This window comes from Haliotis cracherodii, unplaced genomic scaffold (genome assembly GCF_022045235.1).
Source record: "Haliotis cracherodii isolate W230 unplaced genomic scaffold, xgHalCrac1.p SCAF_11, whole genome shotgun sequence".
NCBI classification, from domain to species: Eukaryota; Metazoa; Mollusca; class Gastropoda; order Lepetellida; family Haliotidae; genus Haliotis; species Haliotis cracherodii.
Genome location: NW_027266266.1, coordinates 34,962,852 through 34,983,480, shown reverse-complemented (window position 1 = coordinate 34,983,480; position 20,629 = coordinate 34,962,852). Strand labels below are relative to the sequence as shown.

At 41.0% G+C, this 20,629-nt stretch overlaps 1 protein-coding gene across 1 annotated transcript in view; it reads right to left on the bottom strand.

Moving 5' to 3' along the window:
* LOC139456430 (leucine-rich repeat-containing protein 74B-like) overlaps positions 1-18,705 on the bottom strand; it is a 66,001-nt gene extending 47,296 nt beyond the window's left edge. The window contains exons 1-2 of the mRNA XM_071238136.1: positions 18,168-18,705; positions 17,492-17,903 (exon numbers count right to left, since the gene is read on the bottom strand). Of these exons, the coding sequence (XP_071094237.1) occupies positions 17,492-17,863 (372 nt within the window). The 5' untranslated portion in view covers positions 17,864-17,903; positions 18,168-18,705. The remainder of the gene's footprint in view (positions 1-17,491; positions 17,904-18,167) is intronic.
* Positions 18,706-20,629: the final 1,924 nt, after the last annotated feature.

Below are 20,629 nucleotides of genomic sequence, written 5' to 3'. Positions count from 1 at the left end.
GGTTGATAGGGGCTACCAGTCCTGACAGGGAATTCTACAGGGGATGTGACAGGTTGACAGGGGCTACCAGTCCTGACAGGGAATTCTACAGGGGATGTGACAGTTGACAGGGGCTACCAGTCCTGAGAGGGATCTCTACAGGGGATGTGACAGGTTGACAGGGGCTACCAGTCCTGACAGGGAATTCTACAGGGGATGTGACAGGTTGACAGGGGCTACCAGTCCTGAAAGGGATCTCTACAGGGGATGTGACAGGTTGACAGGGGCTACCAGTCCTGACAGGGAACTCTACAGGGGATGTGACAGGTTGACTGGGGCTACCAGTCCTGACAGGGAATTCTACAGGGGATATGACAGGTTGACAGGGGCTACCAGTCCTGACAGGGATCTCTACAGGGGATGTGACAGGTTGATAGGGGCTACCAGTCCTGACAGGGAATTCTACAGGGGATGTGACAGGTTGACAGGGGCTACCAGTCCTGACAGGGAATTCTACAGGGGATGTGACAGTTGACAGGGGCTACCAGTCCTGAGAGGGATCTCTACAGGGGATGTGACAGGTTGACTGGGGCTACCAGTCCTGACAGGGAATTCTACAGGGGATGTGACAGGTTGACAGGGGCTACCAGTCCTGACAGGGATCTCTACAGGGGATGTGACAGGTTGACAGGGGCTACCAGTCCTGACAGGGAACTCTACAGGGGATGTGACAGGTTGACAGGGGCTACCAGTCCTGACAGGGAGCTCTACAGGGGATGTGACAGGTTGACAGGGGCTACCAGTCCTGACAGGGATCTCTACAGGGGATGTGACAGGTTGACAGGGGCTACCAGTCCTGACAGGGATCTCTACAGGGGATGTGACAGGTTGACAGGGGCTACCAGTCCTGACAGGGAATTCTACAGGGGATGTGACAGGTTGACAGGGGCTACCAGTCCTGACAGGGAATTCTACAGGGGATGTGACAGGTTGACAGGGGCTACCAGTCCTGACAGGGAACTCTACAGGGGATGTGACAGGTTGACTGGGGCTACCAGTCCTGACAGGGAATTCTACAGGGGATATGACAGGTTGACAGGGGCTACCAGTCCTGACAGGGATCTCTACAGGGGATGTGACAGGTTGATAGGGGCTACCAGTCCTGACAGGGAATTCTACAGGGGATGTGACAGGTTGACAGGGGCTACCAGTCCTGACAGGGAATTCTACAGGGGATGTGACAGTTGACAGGGGCTACCAGTCCTGAGAGGGATCTCTACAGGGGATGTGACAGGTTGACTGGGGCTACCAGTCCTGACAGGGAATTCTACAGGGGATGTGACAGGTTGACAGGGGCTACCAGTCCTGACAGGGATCTCTACAGGGGATGTGACAGGTTGACAGGGGCTACCAGTCCTGACAGGGAACTCTACAGGGGATGTGACAGGTTGACTGGGGCTACCAGTCCTGACAGGGAGCTCTACAGGGGATGTGACAGGTTGACAGGGGCTACCAGTCCTGACAGGGATCTCTACAGGGGATGTGACAGGTTGACAGGGGCTACCAGTCCTGACAGGGATCTCTACAGGGGATGTGACAGGTTGACAGGGGCTACCAGTCCTGACAGGGAATTCTACAGGGGATGTGACAGGTTGACAGGGGCTACCAGTCCTGACAGGGAATTCTACAGGGGATGTGACAGGTTGACAGGGGCTACCAGTCCTGACAGGGAACTCTACAGGTGATGTGACAGGTTGACAGGGACTACCAGTCCTGACAGGGAATTCTACAGGGGATGTGACAGGTTGACAGGGGCTACCAGTCCTGACAGGGAATTCTACAGGGGATGTGACAGGTTGACAGGGGCTGTTACGTGGTATGCACTCTTGTGACAAGAGTTGCTTCCCTTGGCGTATGTCAGCCATGCAAGTTCCAATAAACGTTGATGCTTTAACCTGAGTTGGCTATGGCTATCCAGACATGTGTACAGCATACACAGCACGTAACATGGTGGCAGCAGGTGACTTTCTCACTCCTCTATGATACCACGGCCTATTTCTGTCAGTTTTATGTCTGAAATGTTATAATGGAAGCCGAGGTGTTTCAGACCACGTGCGTTCGTCTGCTATCATTCAAATGTCTCAGCAGTGATGTCACTCGCTGAAATGAATGAACACTTGAATCTATTAGCTTAATTTGACCTGATAAGTGACATTCTGCACACTCGAGAGATTCCTGTCTGCATTTGTCGATGTCAACTAGCTACAAGTGTGTATTGTCTGTGAAGATAGTCTAGCCTTGCTTCAAGTCTGCAAATATGGCCGACAATCCTCCTCAAGCTCAACGGCCTGTTAGTGGTATAAAACCTCCATCATCCCTTGTTATTGAATCCAACATTGCTGAAAATTGGAAATCATTCAAACAGAAATGGACCAATTATTCTATACTTGTGAACCTGCCAGGATATGGAAGGGAATATCAAGTAGCTTTGCTCCTAAACACACTTGGTGATGAAGCCTTAAAAGTTTTCAATGGATTCCATTTTCAAACACCAGAAGCTGAGAGAACTGTCAAAGAAATTCTAGACAAATTCGAAGCATTTACTATTGGTGAAGTTAATGAGACATATGAGAGATACGTCTTCAATCTCAGAAAACAGAAGGAAGGAGAGACATTTGAAAATTTCTTAGGATCAATCCGTTCTCTTGTGAAAACCTGCAACTATTGTCAGAATTGTATCTCTTCAATAATAAGAGATAGACTCATCCTTGGAGTAAGAGATCCCGACACTCAGCAAGCACTGCTCAAAGAGAGGGACCTCACTCTAGAAAGATGTATCGACATCTGTAAAGCCACTGAAAATGCGTCAGTTCAGTCAAAGTTGATCAGACCTGAACCTATCAATAGAGTTGCAATAGACTCTTTGAGATCAAGGCAAAAGAAGCCTCTTCGTTCAAGTCAAAAGATGAATTCTCCATCGAGAAGTCAGAGACCCCAATCTCAGCATGAAAGAGACTGTAAATTCTGTGGTTATTCTCATATCATGGCTCGTAAAAGTTGTCCTGCATGGGGAAAAAAGTGCACGAAGTGTCACCAGCTGAATCATTTTGCACCAAAGTGTCCCAGCAAGAAGCAATACAGCAAAGTCAACAATGTTGAGCTTCCAGATGAAGATTGGATAAATTCTGTGCATGAAGATTCAAACACGGACAAGCCTGCTAAATGTAGAATGACCGTGGAGGGAAGAGATGTCTTCTTCACTATTGATCCTGGTGCTGCTGTTAATATCATTCCGTCTTCCATTATCCAGGACAAGTTGAAGAGTCTGAAACCTACAACTAAAAAGTTGAAGATGTGGAATGAGACTGACGTCACTCCTCTTGGTTGCCTAAACATTCTTGTTCAGAATCCTGCTAACAAGAAAAAGTATTCTGTTGAATTTGTTGTTGTGAAAGAGAACTTTGCACCTCTCCTAGGTGTCAAAACTGTTACACTCATGAACTTAGTCACAATTCATGAGAAGAATATTGAGCGTGTTGCCAATATTGAAGTTACTGAAAAGTTCAGTGATGTGCTGGATGGTAAACTTGGTACTTTTAGTGGTGTTGTTCATCTGTCAGTTGATAGTGAGGTGAGACCAGTTGTGATGCCAAACCGTCGTGTTCCTGTTGCACTGCGCTCAAAGTTGAACACTGAGTTAGACAGACTGGAGGAGTTAGGTGTGATTGCGCCTGTCAGTAAGCCAACCCCCTGGGTAAACCAAATCGCAATTACGCAAAAGAAATCAGGTGAACTTCGAATTTGTTTGGATCCACAAGAACTAAACAAAGCCCTTTGTAGAGAGCATTACACTCTGCCTGTGCTTGAAGATACCCTACATGAGCTAGGGAAGTCAAGAGTTTTCTCCAAAGCTGACTTGTCATCTGGATACTGGCATGTCCAACTCGATGAGGAGTCAAGTCTTCTTACGACCTTTCAAACCTGTTTTGGTCGTTATCGATTTCTCAGGTTGCCATTTGGACTTTCTGTGTCGTCAGAAATCTTCCAAAAGAAGTTGATTCAAGCCCTTGATGGTCTACCAGGTGTCGTCTGTATTGCTGACGATGTGCTGATTCATGGTCGGAACCTAGAAGAACATGATGCTCATCTTGAAGCATTTCTAGCAAGATGTCGCGAGAGCCATATCAAGCTGAACCCATCAAAACTTGAACTGCGATTGAGTGAAATCACCTTCATGGGACATTTGATAACCAAAGATGGTTTGAAGTCTGACCCCGAGAAGGTCCGAGCAATTCAAAACATGGTTCCACCAACAAATCTTGAAGAACTTCGACGTTACCTTGGTCTTGTGAACTACTTGTCAAAGTTCTTGCCAAACTTAACTGATGTGCTAGCTCCTCTGCGTAACCTTGTAAGAAAGGACGTTGCCTGGACATGGTCCAGTTCTCAACAGGAATCCTTCCAAAAGGTGAAGGACATGGTTACCAAGGCACCTGTATTGTCATATTATGATCCAGAGAAAGAGCTGACAGTTGAGAATGATGCGTGTGAACATGGCATTGGCTCAGTACTAATGCAGGAGGGAAAGCCTGTCGCTTATGCCAGTCGCTCGCTAACTGACACTGAGCAAAGATTTGCTCAGATAGAAAAGGAAATGCTCGCCGTGACCTTTGGTCTTGAGAAATTCCACCATTACACATATGGTAGAAGTGTAACTGTGATAACTGATCACAAGCCACTAGTGTCTATCGTCAAGAAGCCCTTGTCTAGAGCTCCCAATAGACTGCAGTCATTACTACTGAGGACCCAGCGATATGTGTTCGATCTTCAGTATCTACCTGGAACAGCTATTCCTATTGCTGATACACTTTCTAGAGCGCCATTGCCTGACAAACCGTCCTCTGAAACTGTGTATGTGAATAACGTCTATCATCTGCCGATCAAGGACAAGCTCATGAATGACATTAGAGTTGCAACTGCATCTGATGAAACCCTCACCAAGTTGAAATCAACTATAATGGAAGGATGGCCAACACATAAGGAGAATCTGTCCTCTGAGCTTACTCCTTACTTCAGTTATAGAGATGAACTCACCATTCAAGATGGGATAATTCTTCGTGGACCTAGAGTTGTCATCCCACTTGCATTGAGAGATGAGATCAAGAGAAAACTTCATGTTGGTCACATGGGGATAAACTCTTGTCTACGCCGTGCAAAGACACTTGTGTTCTGGCCCTTGATGTCAAGTGACATAAGACAGTATATTGAGTCATGTGATATTTGTGCTCGTTTCAGTGATAAGCAATCACCAGAACCTCTGATTATGCATGAGATTCCTGATCATCCCTGGGAAAAGGTGGGAACTGATATTTTCACCATTGAAGGTAGGAATTACCTTGTGACTACTGACTACTACAGCAATTTCTTTGAAATTGACTTTCTGCCTGAAACCACTTCTGATGTTGTGGTTACCAAGTTGAAGCACCACTTTGCTCGTCATGGTATACCTAAAGTCGTCATCAGTGACGGAGGACCACAGTATACCAGTGAGAAGTTCAAGAAGTTCAGTCAGTCTTGGGGTTTCTCTCATGAAACTTCCAGCCCCGGTAACAGTAAAGCTAATGGTGCTGCTGAAGCTGCCGTTAAAGTAGCTAAAAGGATGATGAAGAAATGTCTAGCTGCTAAAGAGGATCCTTACCTGGGATTGTTGAATGTGAGAAATACACCGACTGAAGGCGTACTAACAAGTCCAGCCCAAAGACTATTTGGTCGCCGAACGCGTACTCAGGTTCCTTGTACGTTAAAGACTATTCAACATGATTCTGGTCCGGATGACAAGCAACAACTTGAAGACAAAAGGATGCTTGTAGTTGAGAGACATAACCGGAAGTACTCTGGAAGACCTCTCAAACCCTTACGGGTTGGTGATACTGTCAGAATGCAACCCATTCAAACCGGCAGGAAGGAATGGAATGAAGCTACTGTGACAGCTAAGATCAAGCCAAGAACCTACTCTGTGAGATCTGATAATGGTCACTGTTTCAAACGGAATAGACAACAACTTCGTCTTGCCAGAAAGTCGCGAGTTGAGGATGATGATGTTAATCTTGAGGTTCCAACATTCCCAAACTGCCAGTCGCCAAGAAGATCTAGAGATGATGAACTTATCCAGGATAAGCAATGTGTTCAGTCTAGTGCTAACCTCTCTAATACTCAGACTGATTCTGTCATTCCAACAAGAGATGTTCCAAAGAATACCTCATCTCCAAAATCTGACATGTTCAAGACAAAGTCTGGGAGAGTAGTTAAGCCAGTTAAACGTCTTGATTTGTAATTCTTAGATGTGTTCTTTAACAGTTTTCCAAAGACTGGAATAATAATGTGTTTCTGATGTTGTTTAGTTAAAACTAATAATTTTGTCATTGCAAGTTGACAGCGGACTTTAATTCAGGAATTATGGGAAAGTGCTTTAACGGAATGTTATAGTGAACTGCATAGTGTATCCCAGTATATGGACCGACTCGGTAATGTCACTCATTTCTTGGATTAATGTACCTGTAGTTAAAGGTTTAATTACTTTATTTGTTTTCCTCAAAGGAAGGGAGATGTTACGTGGTATGCACTCTTGTGACAAGAGTTGCTTCCCTTGGCGTATGTCAGCCATGCAAGTTCCAATAAACGTTGATGCTTTAACCTGAGTTGGCTATGGCTATCCAGACATGTGTACAGCATACACAGCACGTAACAGGGGCTACCAGTCCTGACAGGGAATTCTACAGGGGATGTGACAGGTTGACAGGGGCTACCAGTCCTGACAGGGAACTCTACAGGGGATGTGACAGGTTGACAGGGGCTACCAGTCCTGACAGGGAACTCTACAGGGGATGTGACAGGTTGACTGGGGCTACCAGTCCTGACAGGGAACTCTACAGGGGATGTGACAGGTTGACAGGGGCTACCAGTCCTGACAGGGAACTCTACAGGGGATGTGACAGGTTGACAGGGGCTACCAGTCCTGACAGGGAACTCTACAGGGGATGTGACAGGTAGGGAATGCTGGGCTAGATAGTAAAAAAAGAATATCCGCTCGTATATAAAGAAAGAATTTAGTTTGTTGACAATTTAGAATAATGAACAATAATGACATGATAAAAAAAATATTTAAAATAATAATAATAATAATAACATGCATGCAAGTTCACTAATATTGTTTTGTTTGGGTCTTTCCTCATTTACCAAAACAATTAAAAATGGCTCCTTGATTGGAAAGTTGCTGCAATTTCATTGTGCCGCATCGTTACCTTAGTAACTATTTTTGTATCCAGGGTATGGAAATAACAAAATTGTGAACTTCCCAGTTACACACTTCGTTTTCAGAGCATTGAGGTAAGGTTCTGGATTGGTAACATTGTGATATAACCTTTCCAACGTCACAGTGAAACGTTGCATATTTACATTGTGAAACGTAACGTTGCAAAAATATGTTGTGCATCGGAGTCATCACACAATGCTGTAATAATGCATAAGAAACAACTTATAACATCTCGTAAGTTTAATTTCATATATATATCTTACAGAAAGTGTCACACGCAGATACAGTCAAACATCTGGGTGTGCATCTTTTGCGCAGGCGTGAGAGAAACCGTTGCTGGTCAAAAGGGGATATTTCAGGAGAGTACTCGCGTTGACACAGCAGTGATTTTGTGGTGACTAAAACTACTTTACAATTTCATCATGCCATTGAAACTATATTGCCAAAAGGTCTGAGTGAAAGCTGCTGTACAGCTCTAGATTTTGCGACTTCATGTAATTGTTTTAGATCCATAAATTGTTTCATTCTCGTGCAATATGACATGAAACAAAATGGTACGTGAAATGGCAGAGTGTTGTATCAGCGCGGTCTTGCTGTTCTCTGTAACATAATTACATCATCGGATACTATAACTACATATATTAATTGAAAAGATGTGTTTAAGAATCTGTTTGAATTTATTTATGTTATAAAAAAACTTCTCATACTTGCATGGAAAAGATAGTCGCATCTGTAATGTATAACACTATCTGATATCGATCGTTCCCAGCAAGGGTCTTCAATGTGTGTGCAGGCATGGCGTGACCTTTCCCCCCATTGTGCTTTTAATGCTAGAATTCCTGTATGGTGCCTACATTTGTACACACTTATTTTTATTGTCAGTATGCTATCATCTCTCTCCACCACGGACGACTATAACAATAGGCCACAAGTAACAAGATGGCTGTACAGTTAAAATAATTTGATATCCTTATCATGATCTTGCATTGACATGTCAGATATTTAAATTATTTTTAAAAAATGTTTCCACCTTTGAAAAATTGCAAAACCACCTAGTGGGAATATTTTTGTGAGATATCTTGTTATGGTGTAAGAACGAATGGGGTCAGCAGAACGGGACAGCAGAAATTCAATAAACATAGTAAAAGAGGCTTCCTATAATTGATGTATATTAACCAGTTGGAAAAACTGTAAACTTGTTTGTTTGCAAATGATTTCAAATAATGAAGTAAATTAATCATATTGATCAATCATGTATGAATGACCATTTTTTCAGAGCATATTTACTCCTGGTATACTGCAATACTGTATTCACTATGGTGTCATGCAAGCTTATAAAGGAGAATGTGGACTGAAATACGGTATGTCACAGGATACTTACACTTCAAAGTCAGTAGTCAACTCACAACAAAATGGATCAGTTATTTCCAGGTATATTCTACCAGAAAGACATCCCCATATGGAGTGAGTGAGTACGGTTTTACACCACTTTTAGCAATATTCCAGCAATATAACCAAGCAAACAATATTGCCTTTCTGTTTCCATAATCAGAAAAATAACAAAGCCAAGCCCATTAATGGACAACTGTTTCCTGATCTGCTGGTAATAGAGTGACCAGGGCTTGTGTTGCTGTAGTATTGTGTATATTTTTATAGATATTTTGTATTGCTGTCTCTAGATTTCTGTGTGTTAATGCATATTAAAATGATAAGTAAGCAGTATGTGAAGTTATTATTGTTGACATATTTATTGATCAGAATTTACTTCGATATGTATTTCTGTTTACGGAGGTTTAAACGTATAGACAGGTGTGTACAGTTTTAGTGAATCTAAACAGTGTGTCTCCCGTACATACGTTTCTTCCTCCATTTACGCAAAAGTATATTGAAGTCAATTCTGATATATACATATTGATATTGAAATAATGCTTTGGAACACAGTATTTTTATGTGTAGGGTAAAATTTTATACTTGTAGTACATGTAGACTGATTATGTGTATTTTATTGCAGAGATCATCGACAGGAACAAATGAAGACAAAATTTAGGACTCCATATACAACACAAAGAATTACATTTAAGAATTTAAATTCCTTTTTTATTTTCAATTTATAAACATAGAAAACCCTATTTCAGACATTATTTGTTATAGCGGCAGATGCAGGAATATTTCACGCTATCCATTTATTACAATTTTAGGAATGAGTGTGTTGTAAAAGTGACTTCAACACATGATCTAGACATTCTTACGGCAAACTGCAAACGTATATTCGACCACATGAGTGCCTCCAGTGGATCCAAACCACAATGTTATTGATGTCCCACCAAGAAGAACACCTGGTACAGCTAGGTGACAAATGACTATGTGGGGGACGTGCCAGGGTAGTGTGAGGGACGTGCCAGAGTAGTGTGAGGGACGTGCCAGAGTAGTGTGAGGGACGTGCCAGAGTAGTGTGAGGGACGTGCAAGAGTAGTGTGAGGGACGTGCCAGGGTAGTGTGAGGGACGTGCAAGAGTAGTGTGAGGGACTGGCCAGAGTCGTGTGAGGGACGTGCCAGAGTCGTGTGAGGGACTGGCCAGAGTAGTGTGAGGGACTGGCCAGAGTCGTGTGAGGGACGTGCCAGAGTCGTGTGAGGGACTGGCCAGAGTAGTGTGAGGGACTGGCCAGAGTAGTGTGAGGGACGTGCCAGAGTAGTGTGAGGGACTGGCCAGATATTCATATCATTTTTTTAATTTTAAAAATTGTTAACTAAAAACCTATCTAATAATCATAATAAGTTTTTTCAATGAATTTCGTGGTTGTTTGGGAGTGCAGGGGGGCCTAATTAAGTGATCACTGCGACATTGTAACAACATTCTGCATTGGTTGTAGCGGGGAGTCAACAGATTTATGTTGTGAAAACGTAACCTCACAACGTTGTGGCAACGAAAAATCAACGTTGTGACAGCGTTATATTGTTTGCTGGGTTAAATTTGTCCCTGAACAAAACGGTAAAAATTCACTTGTCAACTTGTCTACTTATCCAAATTATTGACCAAAATTAAGTTTTGATCACGAATCCGTCTTCTACCATGAGCTGCCAGTGTGACCTGCCATCACTTCTGTCACTATGTTGTGAAATGTATGGCTGCATGGTATTCTCATCAGCCAATCAAACACCGAGTCCTAAAGCGTGGATAATCAGAAGAAGGACATAAACAAAACACTGCTGTCGGATTAGTCATACTCGCGCAGTGAAGTGCCACACCCTTGGTATCATTCATAACACATCATTTTGAACAGTTCCCACAGTAAGGTTTGATACTGCTTTTACACAAGCAGGCATAGTGGTAGCCATTTTTAAAAACTAAAATTCCTTTCTTCTTTGGGCATGTTTAATCCTGGCATGTGTAGTGCTGATAGAAGACTGATAGTCCTCACACATTTCCCCCTTACAGGGCAGGCTGTAGAAGATATATATATTTCTCACTGTGTACCGTAAATCACTTACTCAGATAAAACAAAATATGTCAGGACTTAAATGAGGGGAGTTAAGTGAAGATTAATAGGGCAATTCAAATTAATCTAGACATTTGGGAAACAATGATCCAAGGCCGTACTGGATGTAACGAGTGACATTACAACTGACTCCATTAGCAGGATAACTAGTTTTAATATTCAGTTTCTGATTTACAACTGGAGCCAAAAGACACAACAATAATAAAATACTTTAAGTTTATTATTATCTTGCAATCTTTGATAGATTAGAGAAAAGGAAGATACAAAATCATACAAATGACAGTCACGACTCCGGCCACAGCAAACTTCTTTTGAAGAGAAACATTTCTGTTTTCTTTCTTATTGACTGACCAAAGTTAGAAACAATCTACAAACAATGAAATATACAATTGTAAGTGGGCTTAAAAGCACTCCCCACAAAACTTGTAGTTGCTACAGATAAAAGATCTAGTATAGAATATCATAAAACACCAACATATGAGTCTTCCTGATGAACAGTTCTGGACAAAATGACCAATATCAGTATGTAGAAACCGCTGTGTGAAGGATTAGGTAAAAACATTTGCTGGAACGTATACAACAAAAAATGTGTTGACAAACTTAATCAGACTGTATCACAATAAGGATCGCCACTGATTCTGAACTAGTCATCCTCTCGAAGAACTTATTACATCAATACAGAAATAACTTTACAAATTGATAAGCGGACCCAAGATCCATTCAATGATAACTTCATTTAGCATGTTGGGTTCAGAATACACCATGAAACTCTGCCAACCTGGAGCCACAACTACTGCAACTCAGAACTTGAATGTCTATTCAAGACATAAAGGATCTTTAGAAGGTGTCAGAGTCTGTCCCAGGTTACCAGTAGGTCGACCAGCATGTATTGAAAGGCACTATGAAGCTGTGGTGAATCACAATGTGTGCCACTGCCCTCCATAGCACTGTGTGACCAGAGCTCACTGGGGAAACATCATAATCACTTCTACAAACAGGCCAATATGGAGAAATAGTGTAATCCCTAGATTAGATATGACCTTTTATCTTTCACTAGGACTCGAGAATCCTGTGTTTCTAAGACTCAAAGCAAACATGACAACCTACCTCACCTTTCACTAACATTACCAATATAAAATACTCCTCAATGTCTTCAAAGTCCTTAACACCTACGTAGTGTTGGGAATTGGTTTGTATTTCAAGATAGAAAGCAGTCAATGATTTATTGATGATTGATCATGAATGAGAATAGAAAAAAACAGGCATTTATAGCATTTAGAATTGTTTATGAAAATTTCCTTTACCCAGCAACACAAGCATAGGGTTCCAACTAGTTTGGAAATTTGGGGTAAATTTGTGGTTTAGGTTTGGCAACAATTTGACCTACCCTACATCTGGTGATAAATGTCCTGAAACATCTAACATGTTTAAAATTAAGCATTGCTGAATCCATTCAAAAATAATTCAAATATAAAGGGTCAGTGATGCCAAATGTTTGCAGTGTTGATGTGTGAATTTTAAACTGGTTCAAGGCACATTTGGAGTGAGATATCACAGGTTGAAATGACAAGCAGTAAGTTTTGAACCACCAGGTACCACAATGTTCTAGCTATGTGGGGGTGAATTGGGCATTTTGCCAGATTTTGATACTTACAGGGCCCATTTTAAGGATTTCTATATTATCCTCAAAGTCCTCTGCATGTCCAAACCAGGTTCAAACATAATTTCCAACCATAATGTATTAGGGGCTGGTCACATGACCCCTTTTGGAAACCACATCATGTATCACTAAAATAAATAAAATCCCTCAAAATAATGACTTTATAGCCATTTGAGTGAGTGAATAAGTTGGGGTTAACACCGCTTTTAACAGTATTTCGGTTATATCACGGCATGTCAGCATGATGTGGGAGAAAAGCCCGAAGTGATGTAGGTCTTAGACATTTACCATTTTGTTGAAACCCATGAGCACGGCTATGGTGCTGACAAACCTAGAAACGTAATTGGGGCGACCCGGGATTCGAAACCACAATCATAGGTTTCTGGCGTGTCCAAGGGACACAACTCTGCACAGCAAATTGCAGCGCCTTAGACCACTGGGCCACCTGTGCCCGCCTTATAGCCATTTGAAGTAACAATGTATAAAAAATATAAAAATTCAGTGATTTTTAACTATCTATCAGTAACTCCTTCATAATAATACTTCAAGATCAATGTTGAAGACCCCTAACAGTGGACAGTCATGGTAGTAATCTCATTACAGACAAAGAAAGTCCAGGGGGTAAAAGTGGGAAAGAGTGAAAAAACAGAAGTCCATGCCCATACACTTCTGCTGGTCGATCTGTGCGCCCATGTTTCAAATACAGTTTTGAGATCCTTAGGGCATTACCTTTATGACTGTATACTAGAAACCAGTAGTTTGACCTATACCAGGATTTCATCTGGGTACTTCCAATACCACCCTGACAGGTATTTGTAACCCTAGCTGCCCCCTGGATATCCAGTCAGAAGCTTGCAACAGCGCCATGCCTTGACGGCTTGGCAGGTGCACTCAACCTGTTATTCCTAACTATATTAATCTTCCAAACTCATTCAAATGAACTGAGATAATTTGAAAATCAGGATCGATTCAATGGTTGGAAACTGAAACATGTGAATGCAATCAATCATCAATGAAATTGATTGATGGGAACAACAATAAATATCTCACAAAGAAGCTGACAACTGAAAGTGGGACTACGCATAAAAAAATATCAATAATAATTGAGATTGTGTATGAGTGTAGACAACTTCCGTGACTGTAGTCCTCCATTAATGTGTGACAAAGACCCTCCCTGCTGGATTCCAGCCAACTTACTTTTGTTATTAACTGGTTAATATTATGAAAATCAGACAAATATTAGTCACACTTTCACCAATTAATAAGTTAAAAACTGAATTATATGTTGTCACAATGTTCTGCTTATCATTGAGGGGGGTAATATATACCCTGATGATATAGCACCATGACATCACACTGTTAAACCCATCACAAAAAAACCACAACAATTAAATTACAGGTCCCTTAAATCAGATATTAGCAATTCAAGGAATATTGTTTTTGAACACTGACCAACTTCCACATGAAATTCTACACCTGGACTTATATATTCTAGACTTTATTGAATTGACAATATCTGACACAAAAGTAAAAGGTTTGTTAGTCTGCAATATTGATCATTTTATCCATAACAAAGTGAGATCCAAATTGAAACGTGGCGTGAGGTGTTTACATGATACCTTGGTGGCAATACACACAGCAACCATAGACTGATAGCACCAGGGACAGAATGTCACAGGTCTAGACGTGGTATATGATAGCAAGCCAGACATAGAGTTGCGTTAACTTTGAAGTTTTTCCCATTTTTCAGCGTAATCAATGCCTGTCAGTTCAATGAGGGGAGTAAAAGCCTGAAGTGACACAGTTGGATGAAACCTAGGAACGTGACCGTGGTATTGACAGATCAAGAATCTTCTGGATCTCTACTGCAAACATGTGTCAGTCACCCCCTTAGTTAGCATGTGTATATTCACTCTGTGACTTGGGTAGTGTGCCCCGACCCAACAACTCCTTGTTCAAAACTAGGCACATGCAACTGTCTCTGGGACAGTCCACCACTCCTTGTCTTGACAAAGCATGTGTCACTAACAATCATCTGTTCATGTGTTGCTGACCAACTTGGGGCATGACAGTTCAGGGGCTCGTGTACATGGTCATATAGTACACATATACAATCAGTATTTGATCACAGCTGTGTTTTTCACATATTCTTCACCTCAGTTCTATTTCATATGGGAAATCTAATCTCTTCTAATCCCTACACCATGCGTGTTGACGTCTTGTGAAAAGTTTAAGACTTATCAAACATTTTAATCAATTAACGCCATGCACAGCCATGTATAGTCTTAGTCAACATGAGCAGCAATCAAAGCCACATGCAGCTGTAATGGTGATGAAAGCACTACTCATGTAAGCTGCCTTATATGTACGGGCCTTATAATTCTATGTTCAGGTCTGCTGAGGTGAAGGGGGTCAAAAGAGGTCGACCAGTTAACCCGCTGAGGTTAATCCAGACCAGGGGCTATCCAGTTGGACAACACTGACCACTGCCTTCATAATACAGCTTGCATACTTACTATGGTCTTGTTGTGTTGAGACAAAACACTTCCAAGCTGTACATGTGTGTCAATACACATTAGCTTCTGCTAGAATGAATCGGCTTTGAAGGAAATTTACTCAACAATGTTGGAAGTGATTCTGTTAAACACTGCCAAGTATATATGAGTAAAGAAATCACAGAACATTCCAGTGAAAGAGATCTATTTTGTAATTGAATGTGGAGGCAACTGCATCCAAAGTATTGTGTGAGTGGTAAGTGTGAGTGTTGTATGGATGTGGTATTAATGGTGGGACATCCACAGACAGCATGAAGTTACAGGTTTCTGTCCACTCCATGGTAACAGGTCATTTCGTATCACAGTAGTTACCTCTCCCTTCTGTCATTTTGTATCCCATGTTTATATATTCCGGAGTTTTTCCATCTCCAATTAGTAATAATGAAAATAATGACTCTTTTTATGCTCATTTTGTTACTTTGCTACTCACATGTTGAAACAGAAACATGAGTCCCTTCAGCAGGATGATAACATAGCCTTATCTAATGATGATGTCCTTATCACACTAAACATATACATGGCTTTAGGCCAGGGTACTTTATATGGTATGGTATTGAAAGAAGGCAGTGAGCAGTTGTGCAGAATATTTCAAAAACCTTTTCAAGCTTCATTACATTCCCATCATGTTCCTCTGTTCTAACATTCTACTTATTCCCCCGAAGTAAAACCCAACTGTACACAATGACAACCACCCTGAGGCTTTGATTTCAATTGCTAGGAAATGCCTTGCACACATTATCAAGAGATTATTTTTCGAAGTTCACCATTTTCTGGACCCTTTGCAATTTGCATACAGACCCAACAGGTGTCAAGGACACAACACTGACTCTCCTGCATAACATTTATAGCCATCTGGATAACGGTAAATCATGTTAAAGAATATTGTCTGTTGTTTTTTCAGCAGCTTTCAATACTTTTCAGCACCACATGATTATGCAAAAGCTTAACAACATGGGCATTAACTCAAATATTGTGAAAGGGGTGACATCTTGTACTGTGACCAGGTCCCAGTCCTCTTGTTCCAACTTCTACAGGGGCCCCTAAGTTGGTTTCACCTTGCCCATGTTATATAGTTTGTACACCAATCACTGTATTAACCATTTTATTAAATGTTTTACTGTATTTTATATTTTGATGTCAGGATAATTATCTCATTTTATAAGTCAAGAAAACAAAGGAAATTGTCATAGATTTCAGGAAAAATGACTCCTGTTTTAATCCAGTTGTTCTTGATAATGAGGTTTTAGCTGTTGTAGGCAAAACTCCTGTTTTAATCCAGTTGTTCTTGATAATGAGGTTTTAGCTGTTGTCTACAATCCTAAATATCTGGGCACCATCACTGATTCCAAACTGACATGGGGTCCTACTACAGAATATATAAATAAAAAGGGCTGACCGGGGCTTGCTGTCTCCATCACAAAGACATATTCAGACTGACCCTACCATCATGACCATGTGTTTTAGGTAATCTGACTTATAACTTCACTAGCTGATACAGATACCTGTCTGTACACAGAAAAAACAAACTCTTTAAAATCTGTTACTTGGTGGGTAAAATCATTGGCACCTCTCCCAAGACATCGGCAGTATTTATGAGCAGTAGAGTAGAATAGTGGAGCAAATAAAATATTAAGCCACATCTCCCATGTTTTACCTTCGCAGTATCAACCCCTTCTTTCTGGATGTCAACTACGACTGCCAATGTTGGAACTCATTCACACCGCCTAGTTCCAGGTTTTATAATGATGTTTCTCACTGATAATTGTTGAGCATTTATTGATTGTGACATTCTTAAATTGTTTGATAGGCATTAGTTAGAAGTTGACGGATGACAAGGTAGACACAATTTTATGGATAACAACTTCTTTAATACTGAGAAAAGCTTTTCACAGTATTAAGAAGTTGTTATCCATAAAATGTGGGGAGGGATTTTGAGATATTACTTTTACCTCTTGATTGAACAGTTTACATATTGTTCTTTCTGAATAAATACACATCATGTATATTGCCTGTGTGTGCTGATTGACTTTTTTAACTGATGAATCACACAGCATTATCTATCAAGCAAACACACACACAATGAACAAACCAGCAAGTGGTTACACTGAACCCCAGGTATGAAACGGTCTGTGATCGTCTGAAGGCTATGAATCTACTGGAATACAAAGCTACAAGGATACGAAATGACATGAAACCATCTCATTGTACAGTAGCATGTAAGGCAGGGTACAAACACACTTTGAAGACTTTGAAGACCTTGCCATGGCTTTAAACAACCCTAACCTTACTTGTGACATGACTGAAGAAATTTGTAATGGTTTAATGGTAAATTTGCAATTGGTAGAAAAATGAAATGCAAAATTAACTAGAAATATCCCTAAACTTATTTCATTAAGGGTCATGCTAATATGTCTTCCTGGGGACAACAATGGAAAACAAGAGATTGTGATCTAAATGTTATGAAACCTCTGTCAAGTGTACAACTCACCCTACGTCCCCCTTGTGCACTTGTCACTCTAGTCCCAGTACTGGGGCGGCTGTCAAGTTTTGTTGAGCTTCCATACCTTGAACACACACTCTCCACACGACTTCCTGGCATTCTCACAGACTTTGGACCACTCTCAGCAGTTGCAGGTCGATCTTCTTGACCACCCAGCTTCATGTTTTCATTCTGTGGTTTAACAGTGTCTATACCATCCTCCCGAAACTCATCTTCCCCCTCGTATCCCTCATCCTCCTCTTCCACAACATGCAGTTCCTTAGTGCCACGAACAGACTCACTTGGTGCACTTTTTGTGTCACGAATATTTGGTTTACCACTGTGATCACAACTTCTCTTTGAAGCAGTCAAAGACTCCATGGTTAATTAGGTCTGGTAATAACTAGAAATATGCTTTCATCTGAAAAAGAGAGAGAAAAAATTATGATAATTATGTCACTTTCTGTGATGATAATATAACCTTGTCGTTTTCAGTGTGATAAATAATATGTCACTGGTAAATCACATCATATGAAATAATGAAACTGTCAATAGATGAAGTCCTTGCTTATGGATCTGTATATATATCGCCTTTATCTGTTGATCAGCATCTGTCAGGCAACAGTTTACAACTAAGTGACTGGCTTAATCAGTCTAAATAATTCAAGTACCGGTAATCACTCACATGATTCCTGTCCGCCAGGCGCGAATGGCAGATAAGCACATCAAATGATTCGATAAACGTTCTAATCATTAATTCAGCTGATCGCACCACACGCCCCAGTGTTCACGCAAGACGAGTAACTGGCGTACACCATTCCTCAACGAAGGATCCACCGTCTCTCGCCAGATCCTGTGTCAGCTTCTCCAGAACCAATCGGGCCTTGTCATGCAAAGGACGCCTCGCGTATGCTCAGCTACAAAGTGTACCCCGCTATTGCCCCAAAAGCTCGTTATTCTTTCTATTGTGTTTAATGAATGTGGAAACCGCTATGTGCGTGTCAATCAAGGTTCATTCAGCCAAGTAGAGGTTGCTAGGGAAGCCGTGGGATACGCCAGGTCCCAAGTCTGGCTGGTGGAACTTAAACCAGATTGCATCATTTTCTATGGCATTGATTACATGAACTACGTTCGTTTATTGTTTAAGATTGCAAAATCAATATATCCTTTCACAATTCCGAGCTGTTAATTTAACCTTAAGCATTAAATAATCAATATATCGCGAACAAATAGCAACATTGTTTACACGTGCCATAGCAGATGACAACAACAGGTGCTTGTTAGGTTGTGTCGAGCATTGTGATTGGTCAGTTAAGTCATAGGATCCCAAATACTATGTACCAAAGAACTGATTGCGTTTGAAGCTTATATTTAATCAGTAAAACGCAATGTTTATGCACGGACAGTTATACCCAAATGCACGTTATTTATGAAACAATGGACTAGAATATCTGGTGAGAGTCTTTATAGGCATTTAAAAGTTGGACATAAAAGTGACAAGGAATTTTATGGATAACATCTTCTTCACACCAGAGACCAAACAGATCTATTATATGGTCTCTGTTTACACATACACGTTTCAAGGCTACTTTGTGCCCCTTCAACAGGTAAATTGTCGTGGTATGATAAAGAAGTTGTTATACATAGTATTCCTTGTCAAAATGTCTGTTCCTGCGAAGCACAACATCCACACACTTGCCTTAACAAATAATTATGAAATGATATTATATAACATCTTAAAATGCATCAGTTTTTAAGAAAAAATCTTTCTGTTGACACTTTTCTGCATCACAGTATCAATCATAACTGATCAGAGATCAAAAGAGAGAGAGATTTACTTTGTCGCACATGCCCTGCCCCAATTAGGGTGCCCTTGTTAGGCGATTATCCGGGTTAATGTTTGCTCTATATAGCTATATAAGCAACTTTTCGTCCTAAACTCTCAAGATAAATATACAAATCGTGCAGTTACAAACGTTGAGAGTTTAAATCGATACGTGTTTGTACAAAAAGAGTCGGTTGGAGTGAAATGATTGAGTGAGTGAGTTAAAATTTAACGTCACATCGACAATATTTCAGCCATATCGTGACGAAAACTGACACATAATATATAGATGTATATGGACATAAAAACCTGTCAGCGAAAGACAGTAGAATAACTAGAATATCACAGTTTCGATTTTAAAACTAGTTGAGAACGTTTAAATGAATACAATTTCAATCAACAATACAATATGAAAATGGGCTATAGATCACCAGCAACCAAAGACGGGCCACCTTACTCGGGAGTGAAATGAAATGCACTTAGTGCAAAGTCGAAATGTTTGCAAATCATTACATAAGCATGTAAAATTGATATATTCCAATGTGCGTGACCGGTTCATCTATTTATTTCTCACATTAGTTGACAACGGGCATACCTAGTCAGAAGAGGTCCCCAGTACGTCATGTTTGTCATAAGAGCGGACTGAAATGGGGATCGAATGGTCAGGGTTTTTTTAAACTCCTGATTGTGTGTCATCATACTCCGGTCGATGCTCATTATCCTGGCGAGGGGTTTGCCTGGCCATGCCCCTGTGGTACAGGCGGAACTATGTCGTCAGCGGAGTAAACAACATACACTGATTATGAAAGTCAGAAACGAGGCATGGTATTTTGACGTTCATATTCAACATGTGATGGTTGTAGTGAGGTGTTATTATGCCAATGTTTTTAATGAAATATGTTTATTCTTACTTGAAATGATGTTGAAATCAGTTTATTAGTGTGGAAAGACAATAGCATGAACACCCCTCTAAACGTTCACCGGGATTCAGTCATCCTCCGAAGGCCAAAAGTTGGGTACAGTATTACCGACTCGGGAGCAGATCGATAGAAGGCTGATGTGCGGAATGTACGAGCGCTTCTCCCAGCTCCCCTCCTTTCGTTACTCCAATTTAACTGCTGGACTTTGTAGTCATGAAGACCCTGAATACATATCCAATACAACCCATGCAAGTTTCTATTACTGCGGTATCAGAGTCTCTGTGCTCCTTTTTATTCTAGTTTATTAAGATTATTTGACAACGTAGATGTTAGTCCGCTGGAGGGTTGGGGTGTGTGTGTGTCCAGGGGGTGCAGATGCAATTATGATAGTGCAATATAACG